The 17,891-nt window shown below is 43.5% G+C and overlaps 1 protein-coding gene across 5 annotated transcripts in view; it reads left to right on the top strand.

Moving 5' to 3' along the window:
- NR1H4 (nuclear receptor subfamily 1 group H member 4) overlaps nt 1-17,891 on the top strand; it is a 131,610-nt gene that overhangs the window by 59,959 nt on the left and 53,760 nt on the right. For all 5 annotated transcript variants that reach the window (XM_075600687.1, XM_075600685.1, XM_075600686.1 and 2 more), the window contains one exon: nt 7,940-8,080. In XM_075600687.1, coding sequence (XP_075456802.1) covers nt 7,940-8,080 — 141 coding nt within the window. The remainder of the gene's footprint in view (nt 1-7,939; nt 8,081-17,891) is intronic.

Here is a 17,891-nt window from a genome sequence, read left to right as displayed (position 1 = left end):
CCTATAGCATCACCCTGTTCTCTTTTTTCCTTGATGCTTCTCCCATTTTCTTTCTTTTAGTTTTTTTCCACTTTGACTTGTCTCGTTAAAGGATTAGTTCCCCATGCTCGTATTTTTATTTCTTGTTTTTTTAACACTCCCCCTAACATGGTATTTTGATCTCTGGGGACCCCAAGGTTCCCAATATGTATTCCTATAAATATAAGGCCGGTACCATTCCCTCCAGGGGAACAAAGTGGTGGTTTGAATCTCCCATGATACCCAGGACAAAATAAAGTAACTGGCAGCACCTTTCCCGTATGTATCTCGGGGCCCGCGGTGTCCACAGAGCTGAAATTAACGTGGTTCAGCCCCAGAAACCCCCTGTTTCCCACTTATGTAAAAGGAGTGAGCCGTGGATTGCACCTTTAAAGGCATCCAAATGTTAAAATTCTCCCTCCAGTAGGTTTCTCTGTGGGACAAAGGTTTTCCTTAATAATGATCCATTCATCACAATCAGTCCCATATTTGGTTTAGTTATTGTAAGTGCACACTATACCATATAGTGGAGCATTTTAATCTGATTTCGGATAATTGTGCTCAGTCAAACACCCTGCGGTGGAAGAAGTACAGTATATCTGTAATTCCTTTTTTTCTTTCCTTTTTACATGAGGAATACTTTCTTATGGACACAGAATGAAATCTGACCAAATCTTGTGTGAAAACGTTTTGTCATGTTGCTAAGGTCCCCATACAAGAGTTTTGCGGTTGGCCAATCTACATTAACTTGCCATGAGAAGTTAAACCTCTATTTCACTACCAAAACAAAAAGATAGTTAAAGAATATATCAGTTGTACGTTTTGTCAATACTAAATTATGCAAACTCCATGAATCACATAATGCAATAACTTTCAAACTGTTAATGTTGAATTTTAATGAGTTTTCTTATACCCTTTCCTAATATTTTTTTCTGCAAAATAATTTTTTTGCCAAATGTTTCCTTTATTATAATATTGCACCAGGGCCAAATCTGTTGACATTGTTATGATTCTCTCCCTTTTCAGATTTATTAAGACAACTATTATATATATATATAATATATATATAGATATATATATATACTGTATATATATATATATATATATATATATATATATATATATATATATATATATATATATATATATATACAGTATATATATATATCTATATATATATTATATATATATAATAGTTGTCTTAATAAATCTGTATATATATATATACACAGTGGTTGACAAATCACCAAAAAATCTACTCGCCACTTAGTACCAAACGTGTGCTGCTTGGGCCAATATTTACTCGCTCGGGGGTTAAATCCACTCGCCCGGGGCGAGCAAATGTATAGGTTTGTCGAACACTGTATATATATATATATATATATATACTGTATATATATATCCAGTGTTCGACAAACCTATACATTTGCTCGCCCCGGGCGAGTGGATTTAACCCCCGGGCGAGTAAATATTGGCCCAAGCAGCACACGTTTGGTACTAGGTGGCGAGTAGATTTTTTTTTGTGGCGAGTAGATTTTTTGGTGATTTGTCAACCACTGTAATATATCTATATATATATATATATATATCAGTTTGCAAGTTGTATTTGTTTCTTCCCCTGCAATTACCATTAAGCATTCAAAGCTGCCAAAGTCAACCCGATGACACCAAATACTGTCCTATGTCCACTACAGCCCACTTAATTCTGTGCTCACCATTCTCCCCCCCCCCCCGATATCCTCTTAACATATGCATTGTGGGGACACAAGTGGGAGTTGTGCAACTCTTAAAATAAGAACTCAATTCAGAGTTAACCAAAAAAAGAAGCACGCGGCCTTTCGCACGAGAGTCGGTAACATTACAACTGGGCAGCAAGCATGTATGCGTATCTATTCCTAATTTATTTAAATTAGTTCTACATGGGGGTACACCTGTTGAATAGCCCCTGTCTTGCAATTGTATCAAATTTAGAGTCATTGTAATGGCTATTCTTAATTTAAGAAGGCTTCTTAATTGTGGACCAGGTGCAAACCAGACTATACTATAAGAGCACATTCATATCACCATGGATTTGGATAACCCATTGCTGCTCTATTGATGCACAGGCGCTATGTAGCTCATAAGGTTTTACAGCTAAAAAGACCAAGAGGCAGGAGAAGAATTGAACACACATGTATATAGCCCCTCTGTTAAATGCGAGCTTGCTTCTCCTTTCAGCTTGCTTGTTGCTTCAGATATCCCCACAGCATGCACATGGCAGGCAGACTTGTTGCAGTCATACCCCAAAAAAGAGCTTCATTTTTAATGGTGTCCAATGATGCAAATATAACACACGTAACTGTTCTGCACAGGCCTGGAATTCCATCAGACGCACAATGTGCGCATCAGCAATCACACTAATCTAATACCCTGTTTACATAATTGAGACCAGATGCTTACCACTCTGTAACATTTAACTCTAAAACCACAGTGTAATCACAGAAATAACATTGGCGCAGTGCTATTTTTATGATACTGGTATTTTTGCGTTTCCTACAAATCTCCATATCGGGCCCATGGAATCTTAGTGAGGTCATTCATTAAACAGTTTGCAGTTACAACATACAGTACAGTACTATTGAATGGTGCTGCGATGTGGTAACAGCTGCCATTGCTTGGCGCAGTGGTTTCCAACCTTTATTTATTTTTCTTGGCACACCCCTACTCACTGTGCTCAATTGCTGAGGCACTCCCACAACAGGACAGTCAATGAGAGAGGGCAGGGACTCACAGGAGACAGACGAAATTATAGGATACACACAACAGGACAGAACAAATACACAACAGGACAGAGCCACACAGCCTCAGCTCTCCCCTGCCCAAGCTGCTTCCTCCTCTGCTTGGCCGCACACCCCCGGCTCCTGATACCACCTCCTGATTGGCTGCATTACCCAGCAGCAGCCAATCAGGATGGAGGAAACTGCCCAGCCCCCTAGCAACTTCCCTGCTTTCTCCCTGGTCTGGGGTATATCGTGGAAATCTCCTGGCACCCATTTGATCACCTCATGGAACACCCGGGTGCCGCGGAACCCCAGTTGGGTACACACTGGCTTAGTGAATAACCTTCTCTATATACCCTGGCTTGATAGAAAACAGCAAGAATGCCAAATGTCTGTATTTATTTTTGTCCAGTATTTGAACGGGGGGATCCCCACAGCTGAACCCCACTATTTTCAGCTCTGGAGACCCGCTGGTTTCTGACATACTTACAGTTTTTGGTGCCGGTATCGTTTTTTTTTTTTTTTTAAAGATCGCACTGCAGTCACCCGCTTTTGGGCCATTTGTTTCCTCAGGAAGAGGGGTGGGGTAGAAGCCTGGCACCCAATACTGGAAGTTTCTGGGAAACTGCTGGGTCCCCGAAGCTGCAAATAACACGGGCCGTAGGCGGGATTGCAGCTTTAAAGTCTTAGGCTGCGTCCATAGCACGGGAAGCCGTGCTGAGGCATGCGGACGCTCCGCGCTGAGCCCCTGCATCCTCAATGAGGATGCCTTGAGAGTGGGCTCACGCGAGCGTCCGCAGGCGTGCTGACGAGTTGGAGGTTTCAGCCGAGCGCCAAGCTGTTTTTCAGCGCGCTGTCGGCTGAAAACCTCCAATCACAGCACAGCAGCGTCAACGTCATGGCGCCGTGACATTGACGTCAGTGCGTCACGGGCGATTGGCCCAGCAACATCAATGCCCCGCCTCCAACCACCTCCCCCCGGCTCCCTTCACGCACGCTGGCTCGCCTGCAAGTCCGTGCAATAGCGCTGACTGAAGCAGGCGAGCCTCAGCATTAGTGCGCCTCCGCTCTCCCCACACCTCTATGGCCCGGGCCTTATGCACATGCATCATTTCACTTTTACACGTTTTACACACAGGTGACTTGCTAGAGAGAGCCATTCATTGAACTTCCTCCCATGTTAGACACCGTCTCCCAAGTCTGTATTCATATTTTTATTGACCATGGTTAACTCATCCTACAGAAGCAGCTTCTTTTTGATCACATGTACTTACACTGTTACACTTTTATGATATCCTGTTGCATACAGTACGTGTCTCCCGCTACACTGCTCAGAAATGTGAGCTCTGCAGGGCAGACACATCACAGCCGCACCCCCCGACACGCCTCCCTGTCACCTCTGCCTTCTGTAAGAAGGAAATGGTAACCGTGGTCACAGCAACTCCACCAGCCAACGCATTGAAAAAAGGTAAAAAAAACTTTATTTTCTCTGAACAGTGAGCATCAGTACATCCACTCTGACGCGTTTCGTCCAATGATGGACTTTATCAAAGAGTGATCACCCCTGCATAATACCGGATCTTATATAGGACATGACGTATCAACACAATCATTCAATTATTGAACTGGGACCTCCCATCAATAAATGTTGAACTAAATCCTACGTCACTCCAAATACAAGAAACTTTATATATGCAACCCAAACACCACACAATAGTCATTTAGTCTAAACAAGAATACAGAAGAAAAAGAAAAAGAATTAGTATAAAACCATGGGATTAAAAACAAAGGCGCTGATTGCTCACAGAATAATTTAGAACAACAAAATATATATAATACAATATAATCTGATAATGTGGACACTTGATACCAAAAGTAATTAATATATTAACTGAATTCTATTCAAAATGCCATACTCCTAAACATTTTACGAATACATATATGATAGTATGTGAATCCTCACTCATACTGAAAGGATATGTATGGAATATGATACTATACATAAGCATTATTAATAAAAAAGATGTGTGCAGAATCACAGAAAGGAGAAGCATAAAGAATTATAACTTCAATACATATTTAAAACCAGAGACAGAACATAAAACACAGACAAAGCTCAGTTTTAGCACATCCAGTGAGACTCATACACGGTACAGTGCCTAAATATATATATGGGGGTTTAATAGGAGCTTGTTAGGTGTCCAGTATGTTTTAACTTCAATACATGACTAAATTATAAACATAGCATAAGCCCGTATAATACTGCGTTAACAATTAATACACACCCCGAACACTCCCCCTCACATGTCACTCAACCAGGAAGTGTTTAAGCTCCGACTCCTGGTTGATGCCAAATGGATGGAGAGATGAAGGTGTATATCCAGTACATTTCTCGTCTGTTTAGCATGCCCTCTCTATCACCACCCCTTTTATGAGGGGGGATATGTTCAAGGGCCATAAAAGAGCTCAAACACTTCCTGGTTGAGTGACATGTGTGGGGGAGTGTTCGGGGTGTGTATTAATTGTTAACGCAGTATTATACGGGCTTATGCTATGTTTATAATTTAGGCATGTATTGAAGTTATAATTCTTTATGCTTCTCCTTTCTGTGATTCTGCACACATCTTTTTTATTATTAATGCTTATGTATAGTATCATATTCCATACATATCCTTTCAGTATGAGTGAGGATTCACATACTATCATATATGTATTCGTAAAATGTTTAGGAGTATGGCATTTTGAATAAAATTCAGTTAATATATTAATTACTTTTGGTATCAAGTGTCCACATTATCAGATTATATTGTATTATATATATTTTGTTGTTCTAAATTATTCTGTGAGCAATCAGTGCCTTTGTTTTTAATCCCATGGTTTTATACTAATTCTTTTTCTTTTTTTTCTGTATTCTTGTTTAGACTAAATGACTATTGTGTGGTGTTTGGGTTGCATATATAAAGTTTCTTGTATTTGGAGTGACGTAGGATTTAGTTCAACATTTATTGATGGGAGGTCCCAGTTCAATAATTGAATGATTGTGTTGATACGTCATGTCCTATATAAGATCCGGTATTATGCAGGGGTGATCACTCTTTGATAAAGTCCATCATTGGACGAAACGCGTCAGAGTGGATGTACTGATGCTCACTGTTCAGAGAAAATAAAGGTTTTTTTTTACCTTTTTTCAATGCGTTGGCTGGTGGAGTTGCTGTGACCACGGTTACCATTTCCTTCTTACAGAAGGCAGAGGTGACAGGGAGGCGTGTCGGGGGGTGCGGCTGTGATGTGTCTGCCCTGCAGAGCTCACATTTCTGAGCAGTGTAGCGGGAGACACGTACTGTATGCAACAGGATATCATAAAAGTGTAACAGTGTAAGTACATGTGATCAAAGAGAAGCTGCTTCTGTAGGATGAGTTAACCATGGTCAATAAAAATATGAATACAGACTTGGGAGACGGTGTCTAACATGGGAGGAAGTTCAATGAATGGCTCTCTCTAGGAAGTCACCTGGGTGTAAAACGTGTAAAAGTGAAATGATGCATGTGCATAAGGCCCGGGTCATAGAGGTGTGGGGAGAGCGGAGGCGCACTAATGCGATGGTTACCATTTCCTTCTTACCCTACGTCATGTCCGGAAGGAGCACGCCGACACCACGAGTAGCAGGGATGGCAGCTGCAGCTTTCTAAGCGGTGATCGCACGCAAAGGATTTTGTGAGTAAAGACAAGTTTATTTTCTTGTTGATCCGTTTGCAGCATACGGGGTGGATGTGAGGCTAATAGGCACCGGACCGTGACTTACCTTGGGGCGTCTCTTCTGGAGATACTCCGCTGTACTTCTACCGGATTAACCAGCCCACTGCCCTGAACTTTCTCTGCTTTGGCTTATATAGCCTTAAAATCTTATTATATTTATATTGGTGTCTCTCTCCAAGACTTTAAGGACGACTACTGTTCAAACAAAACATTGGTAGTAGCCTCGGTCATTCACGGGTTAATACCCAATTGTTTCTATGACCTCTGCCTTCTGGACAGGAAATATCTCCTGCTGCAGGTGAACGTGCGTTGCGCAGAAGCTAGCGCGTTCCACTATAGCGGCACAGCATAGGTTTTGTACATATTTATGTATATCTTTGTGTATAGCATCATTGATGTATATAGTGCTTTACAGCAGTAATATACATGACAAAATAATATAACACAATGGGAATAAGCACTGTAAACATAAAAGTAACATTATGAAAAGGGGTCCCTGCCCTGAAGAGCTTACAGTCTAAGTAGTAAGAGCAGGGAGCTTACAGAGACAGTAGGGTGGTGTTATGGTAAGTGCGTATACAAGGGATCATGATAAATGCATATTTATTTTATTTATAAAATGTTGTACCAGAAAGTAATACATTGAGAGTTACCTCATACTATATATATGAGGTGTATAGTATCAGCCATGTGAGCTACCCAAATACTCCATTAAAGAGGTGTGTTTTAAGATGGGCCTTAAAGGTGGATAGAGTCGCATATAGAGGGGGAAGGACATTCCAGAGGTGTGGGACAGTGACAAAGCTTTTAGGCAAGAGAGGGGTTTAGATGCAAAACGGGTATACAGAAGATATCCTTGAGCAGAACGCAAGAGGCAAGCAGGTGTATAGCAAGAAATTAGGCCTGGGATGTAAGGAGGGACAAGAGAGTGTAGGGTCTTAAAAGAGGGCTTTCTATTGGCTAACTAGATCAAGCCTTAATAAGAAGCCCTCTTGATCTCAAGACATGGTTTACAGATAAGTTAAATAGCTTGGGAAGCGTGCAGGGATTCTCCCTGAATAATAGCTAAAAGACAGATCGTTTTTTGCTTTCTTACTGGAAATATTTATCTTGTAGACTGTAAAACACTCATCATTGTTAGTCATTGTTTTTAATGTACTGGTTCTCAAAAATCTCTTGTCAGGCACCACCGGGTTATTGGAACAACCACCAAAGCATGCATTGAATATAAACATGATATTAGCTGGTTGGTAAAAAAAATGGTTTTACCCAGGACCATGGAGAGAACCACTGCTTTAAAACATGCAATTGTGCTATAATAGAGAACATATCACATACCGTACATTCAATACAATGTATCAATGAAAATACTCATGTATTAATGGCAGTGTACTATAACTTGCAGGTTTCTTCAGAAGAAGTATTACTAAGAATGCGGTTTACAAATGCAAGAACGGGGGTAACTGTGAGATGGATATGTACATGAGGAGGAAGTGCCAGGAGTGCCGCCTGCGGAAGTGCAAACAGATGGGGATGCTGGCTGAGTGTGAGTGCACCATGTTTCTGTGAAATCAATAACTGTGCTCCTTCAAAGCATCTCTGCTCCTTGTCATTGAATGTAATCAGTCCTGAAATACTGTGATACAAATATAGAGGTTTACAGTATATATCGAGGCAAAAGTGGTGCAGGTGTATTAACGGAAAGAAATCCTATTGATTTTCAATGGGATTTTTTCCTTTGGTACATAACTTGCACAGTTACCCGTCCCCCTTTACCTCTCCCCCCCTCCGCCCCTCAAATCTATACCACTTTTGACGTCATACATAGGGGCCTATGTACTAATATGAACTTTGCAATTCTTTTTTGAGTGATAAAAAGACGTACAAACTTAATAAAACGTGTGTAGTATGTATGACGGTCTTTGTGACTTTTTACAACTGACACGATGTCTGAAACGATGTTTGTGTTGTTGCATACTTATTGATACAATTTAATTTAAAGCCTAATTTTGTGGGGGGGGTTTATAACTAGGATTCATAAATATTAAATATTCAAATAGATTTTATAATAGCCATACTGCGAAAATAGTATTTTGTTAATGTATATAATGAGACCTCTGAACTTGATCAGTGTTGCACCTAAGAATTATATGAGCATATATAAAATGATAAACAAGAATGTATGTGATGTAAAAAATGTTCATGCGTGTCTCCCCCCTCCATCCCCCTATTCTTTATTCTGTACCCAACCTTATGTTTAACAAAAATAAGATTATCAAAAAAAAGAGACATCTTTGCTGCGTCAAAAGCATCTCTCGTTGATAACTGGCAACTTACAGCAGTTCTAATTCTTTTTTAAAATGTTTATTTTTTATTGGAAACATTTTACATGCATAAAGCACAACAGGCAACATTTTCTACACATTTTCCCTAAAACATTATACATTTTTAAGGAATCACAATCTCTTTTCATTACAAGCCACCTTATAGGTTTACTGTATGATTTCATTCCTCTGGTTACATTTCTGTATGTGACCCTCATGGAACACTTTGTAGGGTTGTTGTATATAGAATTTCACTTTTGCGTGTTGTTCAATGTCATTCTGGCTTTATTTTCTTCTTTTTTTTTTAAATAAATTTTTTAACCAATATATAACTTTAATTAACATTTGAATTAAATGTCCCTTTCCTCTCGCCCCCCTAACTACAATGTCTGTCTCTTTGTATTTTCTTTATATATCAGTTATTTAAGGTTAACTTTTGTTCTCTAGTATTTGTCCTCATAAGGGTATTCTATTTGTGTTTTGTGTGAGAAGTTGTCTGATTAGACAACATGTTGTGTCCGCAAACACTTTTTATATGGCTGCCTTGGCTTTGTCCGATAAAGAATGAATGAAACATCCATATTTTGGAAAAAAATATTGACCTGGAGCTCGCCTCTATTTTATCCACGGACATCAATTTAAATAGATTTTCTTGAACTATATCCAATGTTGGAGGTGATGGGGGTACCAATTGCAGCATGATTGCTTTTCTAGCTGTTAGGAGCACCATTTTGGAGGCTTGGACTGCTCTGGTTGTATTACCTTCCTCGTCTAGCCATGGTTCTATGCTGGCAAATAATAAAACCACTAGAATCTTGTGTTTTTGTGTTTGTTTTTTTTTTTAGTACTTTTGTTATATAGTCCATAATTTAATCCCAGAAGTGTTTAATGGTGTTTGAAACCTGCCCTCAACATTTGGCATTGGTTGATGGTTCCTACTGATGGAAGGGGACTTGTATTGAAAGCAATATGTGCCCTGTGTGTTATTTTAAATTGAACTTCTCTCCAAGTCTCCGATGGTGTCAATTTATATACATTTGTTAATCCCACTAGGAGTTCATCTGTGTCTTGTATTTCTGGGAAGTCTTTCTGCCTTTAAGGTGTTCTGTAATATTTGCCCGTTGCCATCTTCCCTCACTAAATTGCACAGTTCCAAAATGTCGTGTCTATGTTCTCTTGTATGGTCAAAATAGCAATCAAATCTGTTGTCCTATGATTATATATATATATAGTGCAGAATAAATGAGTTCTCCAGTATTCGGTGATACCTTTTTTATTGGACTAACAATTTATGTCATAGGACAAGCTTTCGAGAGTTATCCTCTCTTCTTCAGGTCAAGCAATACTGATATACAAATGAATCTGTTTTAGCCATAGATTCATTTGTATATCAGTATTGCTTGACCTGAAGAAGAGAGGATAACTCTCGAAAGCTTGTCCTATGACATAAATTGTTAGTCCAATAAAAAAGGTATCACAGAATACTGGAGAACTCATTTATTCTGCACTATTGCAACTGGACTAACACTGCTATTTTCTGCTTTATATATATATATATATATATATATATATATATATATTTCCTATAATTTGATATTTTGTTTCCTATAATCTAGCGCTTACATACTGTATAAGAGAACAAATGAGTTTGTGGTAACTCTTTTTTTTTTTGACTTAATTCCTGGAAGGGAATAAATATTTGTTTTCCTTTGTCTATTAAGTGGTCCAGATTTTAAAGGATTTTTGATCTTTTCCTGTGATGAATTCTGGGTTACTAAAATTAAAGAAAAAGCATACAGAGTGACATATTAAGTAAAAATAGATAATATGTGATCTATTTTTACTTAATATGTCTCTCTGTGCGCTTTTTCTTTTGTTTTAGTGCTAATATTGGCCCAGTTGACCACGGGAGAAGTGATAAGCTACAGGAACGACAAAAATAAGATATATTAAAGGATCTGGCGGTCAGCATGCACAATTTTGGGTTACAGAGAAAATCAGTAAGCTCCTAATTTATATACCGCCAAAGTAACCACAATATATATATTTGCATATGAGTGTCAAAAACGGAGTGCTACTGGGCATGGCAATATATAGTTAAAATCAAGGACAGAACATAGAACACAGACAGAGCCTAAGGCTACTTCCAATGACACAGATACACAGTAAAGTACCTATATATATATGTATATATGTATATCTAAACTAAAAACATCTGGTTTTCTCTGTTTTGCAATCTTGTCCAGCTGGTCACAGCTGATTAAGGGAGGGTGGCTCCTCCTTCCCAGGTTCCAAGCTCACCCCCATCCCACTATGCTTCCAAATGGTTAAGGATCATTCATTTTCCACACACGCAGGTCCATGCATGCAGTTTGGTTGCGACAAATCTAATTCAGAGTGCTTTTCCTGGTATTATACAGGTAAATAAGAGCTTCAATCAAACTAAGAACTATGCAGCTTATCACAACAGCTTTATTATAAAGTTTTCTTCCCGGTATTATACAGGTTATTAAGAATTTGATTAGTGTTAGGACCTGCACAGATTTGGTCTACCTTGACGTTTGGTGTGCAGGCTTAAGATACTTTGGCCAAACAATCAAACTAAATGACCATATGTTTTTAGTTTAGATATATATATAGGTACTTTACTGTGTATCTGTGTCATTGGAAGTAGCATTGGGCGCTGTCTGTGTTCTATGTTCTGTCCTTGATTTTAACAATTTTGGGTTATCCTGTGTAACGGCTGGACCCCCCTTGTTTGACCCACCCAATCTCACATTGGCCCGTGTGGTCTAACCGGTCCCCATTACAAGGTCGTGTGTGGTGCACCTGCTAGTAACAGGACTCCTGAGTCTCCCGCTTGGTGTTATAGAGGATATCATCAGGACAGGTAGCTGAGGTAGTGGTTACGAGTCCAACTTACTTCATGTGCAGCGCCTCCACCTCATCAGGATCTATGCTTCCGCAGGGAGATTGTCCTGGTGAGGAACTCCTTCTCGGTGGTGACTGCCACTGCTGAGTAACTTCACACTCACACAGTAGAGGTATCTTTGAACACGACATCTTTATTGTAGATTGGGATGTAGCAGGCTGCCCCATGCAGCTGCCGGCTCTAGCCGCACATCTCTCCGTGCTGTCCCTTTGCCAGGTACGCCCTCCCGTATTGAAGTGGGATTCCCTTTCTCCTAGGGAGATCACCACTGCGCCAGGTCCCTGGACACAGTGTGGCTTAGACAGACTTGATTGGTCACTCTGCTACCGCTAGTTACAGCACTAGGGTCACAAAAGTATTCCTCCAACCGCTTCACACAACTGCTGGCTAACACTTGCCAACCTTGCAACCACACTAACTGACAGTGTTGTGCCCTTTATACCTCAGGGGGCAGGCGCATCTCTGATGTCACTATCCAGGGACTTAGAGCATACAGCCACTCCCTTCCTTACACAGGGCACCACAGGGAGGGAAAACCTCCATAACTACTGTTGGCAGGCCTGTACTTATCAGGACTTACTGCCAACAGGGAAGATGTACGCAGTCATTATTATGCATGGCTACATACTCCCCCTGGTTAATACCCACCTAAATTTGGTGTACCTTGCGCCAGGAAACACTGCAAAAGAACACACAAATAACATGGCAAACATCATCACATTGACATAATAATGCAAGCCCATCTCACTCACTGACCAGCAGGGAGCGCTAAAGAAAAAGCAGACCACTCTAATTTGGCACTCAATAGTAATGTCGAGGATCTGGCTTCTTCACCTCCCGCCCCGCGGCATCATGCACAGTCACGCTGTATTCCCGTGGTATCCCTTGCTCATTGCAATACACCACTTTGTGCATGTACACACTGCGTCCTATCTTCCAGACCCGCATAAGTTGAGCTACCCTCTGCTCGGCCTGAATTCCTTTAATGGCTCCCCCTTTTTCTACGATATAGTGCTGGATATCGTTTTTAAGCCACCTCTCCCTATTCTCCTCTATCTCTCTCATTAGAGGTTCCGGGACATACGGGTAATCAAGCCCATGCGACCTTCTGTATTTTGCCGCAATAGCCCGTTCAGCTCGGCAAGCCCTGGTCAACTTACTTTCGCCAGCCGCCCCGGGCAGCACCCATGACAGGGGCTCATCGGTCTCTACCGGGTCATCCAACCCTGCGGACCCCTTTGGGATAATAAGGCCTGCCTGGATACGATCCCACCTTACCCTTAGGGCCCTAAGGTATGCCTCGTCATCAAAGTCCCCGGCAGCCCACCAGTGATCAACCACCCCCTCCCTCTCTAGGATAAATCGGGTGCGGTCGAACCAGGCTACATACCCCTCGTACAACGGTGCCCACCACCTAGTCTCCTTCCGTTCTTCGGAGCTAGGTTCTATAGACTCCTCTATTGACTCCTCATCAGGCCCACCCAAAGATACCCCGGACGTACCCTCAGATCGTCCCACTTGGCTCTTACTCTGTGACCAGTGTCCGCCCTCAATACCCAGCGCGCTATAACTCTCGCTGACCATCGACCCACGTCGAGAAATCCTCCCTCCACCCTCCGATCCATCATCGGACGTTCCCCAGTCCAGGCTTCCAGTCCGTTCTTGGATAGGACCCCGGGAATCCCCTGACAACCCTAAGCTAGAACTGGACCCGAATGACATAGTGACGGGGACAGGGGCTTTAGCTAGGGCCTTGGGGCTAACCTTGGGTGTGGACGGGGTTTGGGGACGGGACCGAACCGTAGGTATAGGCAGGGTTACGACCTGCTCCCCAGCAATACCTGTCTCGGCTTCGGCACAAAGTCTCTCTTTCTCACCGGCAGTTGGGCTCTTCACTCTCCGACTCGAGCGCCCATTCCGTCTGGCAGGAGGTGAACGACTTCCGCTGCTCGACCGCAGAGGCGCGATCATCTCCCACTCGATGCCGCTCTGGTCATCCGGAATCACCTCCGTGCACGCACGTGCTTCGACGCCATCTTGGGTTGGATCCCCAATCGGGATCTCTTCCTCCACGAGGACATCCGGCAACACCCGTCTGCTGCGCGATCCAGTCTGGCTCTGGACTCGCTCTTCTTTTTCCTCCACCCCCTGGGTCTGCGACAGGCACGGTGTCATCTTAGTACCTCGCAGGGTCGGGGTGGATCGACCTCCTTCCGATCCACTAGTCACCACGGCAGTGGGACTCCGGCGATCGGGTGGTCGCGGTACTGGAGACACTCTACTCCGCGTCTCTACACCACGGGGAATGGCATCTCTCCATGGCGTACCAATAGTATGACAGTCTCTCTTTATGACCATCTTACTCGACAGCCTAGCACACTCCTCGTCCGAGGATTCTAACTTGCAATTCGTCCGAGGCATCCCAGTAGGAGACCGGCGATGGCCTCCTCAGTGATCACCTCTCCGATGGCTGGGTTTCTCCGTCGGGAGCACCAAACCTGACTCCGACTCCGCGGGACCTGCACTCTCATTCCATAGCGCTCCCAGCTGCTCGGCGATCGGCATCGGGACATTTCCTGCTACTCCCACTGCTTGTACCGGTACAAAAGTGGTCATGGGCCACATGTACTGCAGTCCACAGTGGGGGCATCGGGCCTCGCTGCCCACGGCTCCGCCCGGCAGTCTGCACTGCAGGCAAAGACACGCCACAGTCTCCACACCCTCCACACGGATGATCAGGAAGCCTCCTGGAGCCGAGTAGGGATGAGTAGAGATCAACGGACCCTGGTCCACTTTATCAGCAACTGCAGTCATATTCGCCAGCGGAGGCACTCGTTTCAGAGGTCTGTACTGGTCACTGGCTCTTCGCAACTGAAGGGCAGGGGCGGGTTTGGCAACCCCTCCTCCTTCTTTCTCCATCGATATCCGGTGGAACTGCAAACCACTCCCCCTGGTTGAAACTAGGGGGATGTCTCGTAGACTTGTAGGCTGACCCAGCACAGGTGCAGAGTGAGTCATAGTCCATGAGGGCGCGGCTCCAGCTTTCGCGCCAAACTCCCCATCGGGGTGGAGTTTCTCGTTGGCGCCAATACTGACCAACAATTAGCAAACTGCAAAGTTGCAAGACTTTCTGCAGCATGCCCACGCGGTGTCCCGGGAACGCGGGAACCGCCATTTTGGTAAGTATTGTCCTTTTTCCCATTGAAGGTAGCGTCTGGCTGTTTGTTAATTGGGGTATAACAAAGTCCATTTCGTTCCTCCCATCGGATAACACTGTCGTGCTCATTATTCTCAGGGGTATCATCCCGAGAAAAAAAACATGATAAACACGGCGCAGCCACGGCTTTCACGCCATTCCACAACAAACACACAAGAGTCTCTCCTGTACTGCACCGACACACTTTATTCGAGCAAATACCCGGTATGTACCTGGCAGATACCTGGAATGCGCCGCTCCTCACCTCTGACAAGCCCCGTTGCATTTGCCTTCCCAGCCTGGGTTCATGCCTGGCTGATGGGCGGCTGATCTGTTAAATGATAATGATTAGGATTTAATAGGCTGCAATGCTTCGCGTGTCTACCAGATGGCATAAATTCATGAATTGTAATGCAGTATATATATATGTACTGTGCAGTATTGCAGCAAACGGGAATAAAATGCTTCAATCCCTGCCGGAAAATAACTCAATGCACTCGGGCAGAAAACAGTCACAAACCTCAATACACCCGGGTATACCCGTATTCGTGGGACTAGCCGAGCTCGAATAAAGTGTGTCGCCAGTGTAGCTTGTTCTTCGTCCACGCACAGTTCATATGCGTGTTATTCCTCTGACCGCAATCCTGGACCTTCTGCTCTATGCAGATCCTCCATTCTTGTGGTTCTCTCTCCCCGCCATCCTGGACCTTCTACTCTGTGCAGATCCTCCATTCTGACGGTTCTCTCTCCCTGCCATCCTGGACCTTCTGCTCTGTGCAGATCCTCCATTCTGACAGGTCTCTCTTGATCGTTGAACACTGATTTCCTGTACGTGGAGCTCCGCTCTGCGGGGCAGCTACCACATCCGTACAATAAACATGCCTTGTGCACCACCTTGTGTACCTAATGTAGATCTGACTCGTGTTTGCACTACCTCAGGCTAGGCTCACTCTTTCTGTGTCTACTGTAACACGTTCCTCCAGTCTGTGCTCCTTGGTAAGTGATCTGGAATGGAGACTAAAGTCCATGCAGTACTTTGGACGTCGACCTACTTTTGGCTAGCCTAGTGCGGACCCTTCCAGAATTCCTGCCCTAAGTTACCAGTTTACCCCTTCAGGCGTCCCCCGCTAGCGCTACCTCAAGGCGACTAGAACAGCAATAGCCCCCTGCTCCAGACTCACTAACCCCTAACGGATCCCAAGGCGTCTTTGCGGCATGCAGCTCCAGCATCTCCCTGACTACCCCTGGCTCCGTCCCACGCGGCACAAAGTGGCAGCAGACACTTTCCCTGTTTCCTAGCGTGTGCCTAGCAAAAGCCTGTCCTGTTAACAGGTATCTCAGCAGCGCCTCCAATTGTAACGGCTGGATCCCCCTTGTTTGACCCACCCAATCTCACATTGGCCCGTGTGGTCTAACCGGTCCCCATTACAAGGTCGCGTGTGGTGGTGCACCTGCTAGTAACAGGACTCCTGAGTCTCCCGCTTGGTGTTATAGAGGATATCATCAGGACAGGTAGCTGAGGTAGTGGTTACGAGTCCAACTTACTTCATGTGCAGCGCCTCCACCTCATCAGGATCTATGCTTCCGCAGGGAGATTGTCCTGGTGAGGAACTCCTTCTCTGTGGTGACTGCCACTGCTGAGTAACTTCACACTCACACAGTGGAGGTATCTTTGAACACGACATCTTTATTGTAGATTGGGATGTAGCAGGCTGCCCCATGCAGCTGCCGGCTCTAGCCGCACATCTCTCCGTGCTGTCCCTTTGCCAGGTACGCCCTCCCGTATTGAAGTGGGATTCCCTTTCTCCTAGGGAGATCACCACTGCGCCAGGTCCCTGGACACAGTGTGGCTTAGACAGACTTGATTGGTCACTCTGCTACCGCTAGTTATAGCACTAGGGTCACAAAAGTATTCCTCCAACCGCTTCACACAACTGCTGGCTAACACTTGCCAACCTTGCAACCACACTAACTGACAGTGTTGTGCCCTTTATACCTCAGGGGGCAGGCGCATCTCTGATGTCACTATCCAGGGACTTAGAGCATACAGCCACTCCCTTCCTTACACAGGGCACCACACCAGGGTGTGAGGGAAAACCTCCATAACTACTGTTGGCAGGCCTGTACTTATCAGGACTTACTGCCAACAGGGAAGATGTACGCAGTCATTATTATGCATGGCTACACCTGTAAGGGAAGATATCTTGATATACCTTATGGTAACTCAGATGTTTTCCTTGTTTCTCTCCAGGCTATTCTGGTGTCCATTAAAATCACTGTGTGTTAAGTGTGATGTTATTTCCCTCCATTTCATATGTAAGATCCCTTTCAGAGAATGGTTTTACCAATTGTTTCTCTAGTACAATGGATGAGTAAAAATCAAGTCTTCTATGTGTCGAAAAAGACGTGTAAGTTTGTAATTTCGCAGATCGGGTAAATGAATGCCCCCTAACTCTTTATGTTGGCATAGTTTTTTCCGTGCTATTCAACTCTTTTTTTTTTTTTTACTTCCAAAGAAATTTTGTCTTGGCTGTGTTTAATTAGTTTACATCTTTGTGCTGTATCAGCATTGGTAGGGTCTCATTGGGATATAATAGTCCTGCAAACGACATCTTATTTACCACACACCCTCTGCCAAATAATGATAGCAGAGGATCCATCCATTTCTGTAATTCATCTACAATAGTTTTTTTTTGAATGGATCTAAAGTTGTTTTGATATAGTTTTCACAATTCTGACTCAAACATTATTCCTAAGTATCTTTGGGTTTGGTCGTGATTGGGAGTGGTATGTTCTTTGTTACTCTAGTGTTTTCTGGTTTACCTATGTACATTAGTTCTGTTTTGGTTAGATTTATTTTGAACTAAGCTAACAATCCAAATTTTCAAACATTTCTAATGTAGCC

Source organism: Ascaphus truei, chromosome 5 (genome assembly GCF_040206685.1).
Source record: "Ascaphus truei isolate aAscTru1 chromosome 5, aAscTru1.hap1, whole genome shotgun sequence".
NCBI classification, from domain to species: Eukaryota; Metazoa; Chordata; class Amphibia; order Anura; family Ascaphidae; genus Ascaphus; species Ascaphus truei.
Note: the sequence above shows the minus strand (reverse complement) of the source record. Positions and strands in the feature narration are given on the sequence as shown.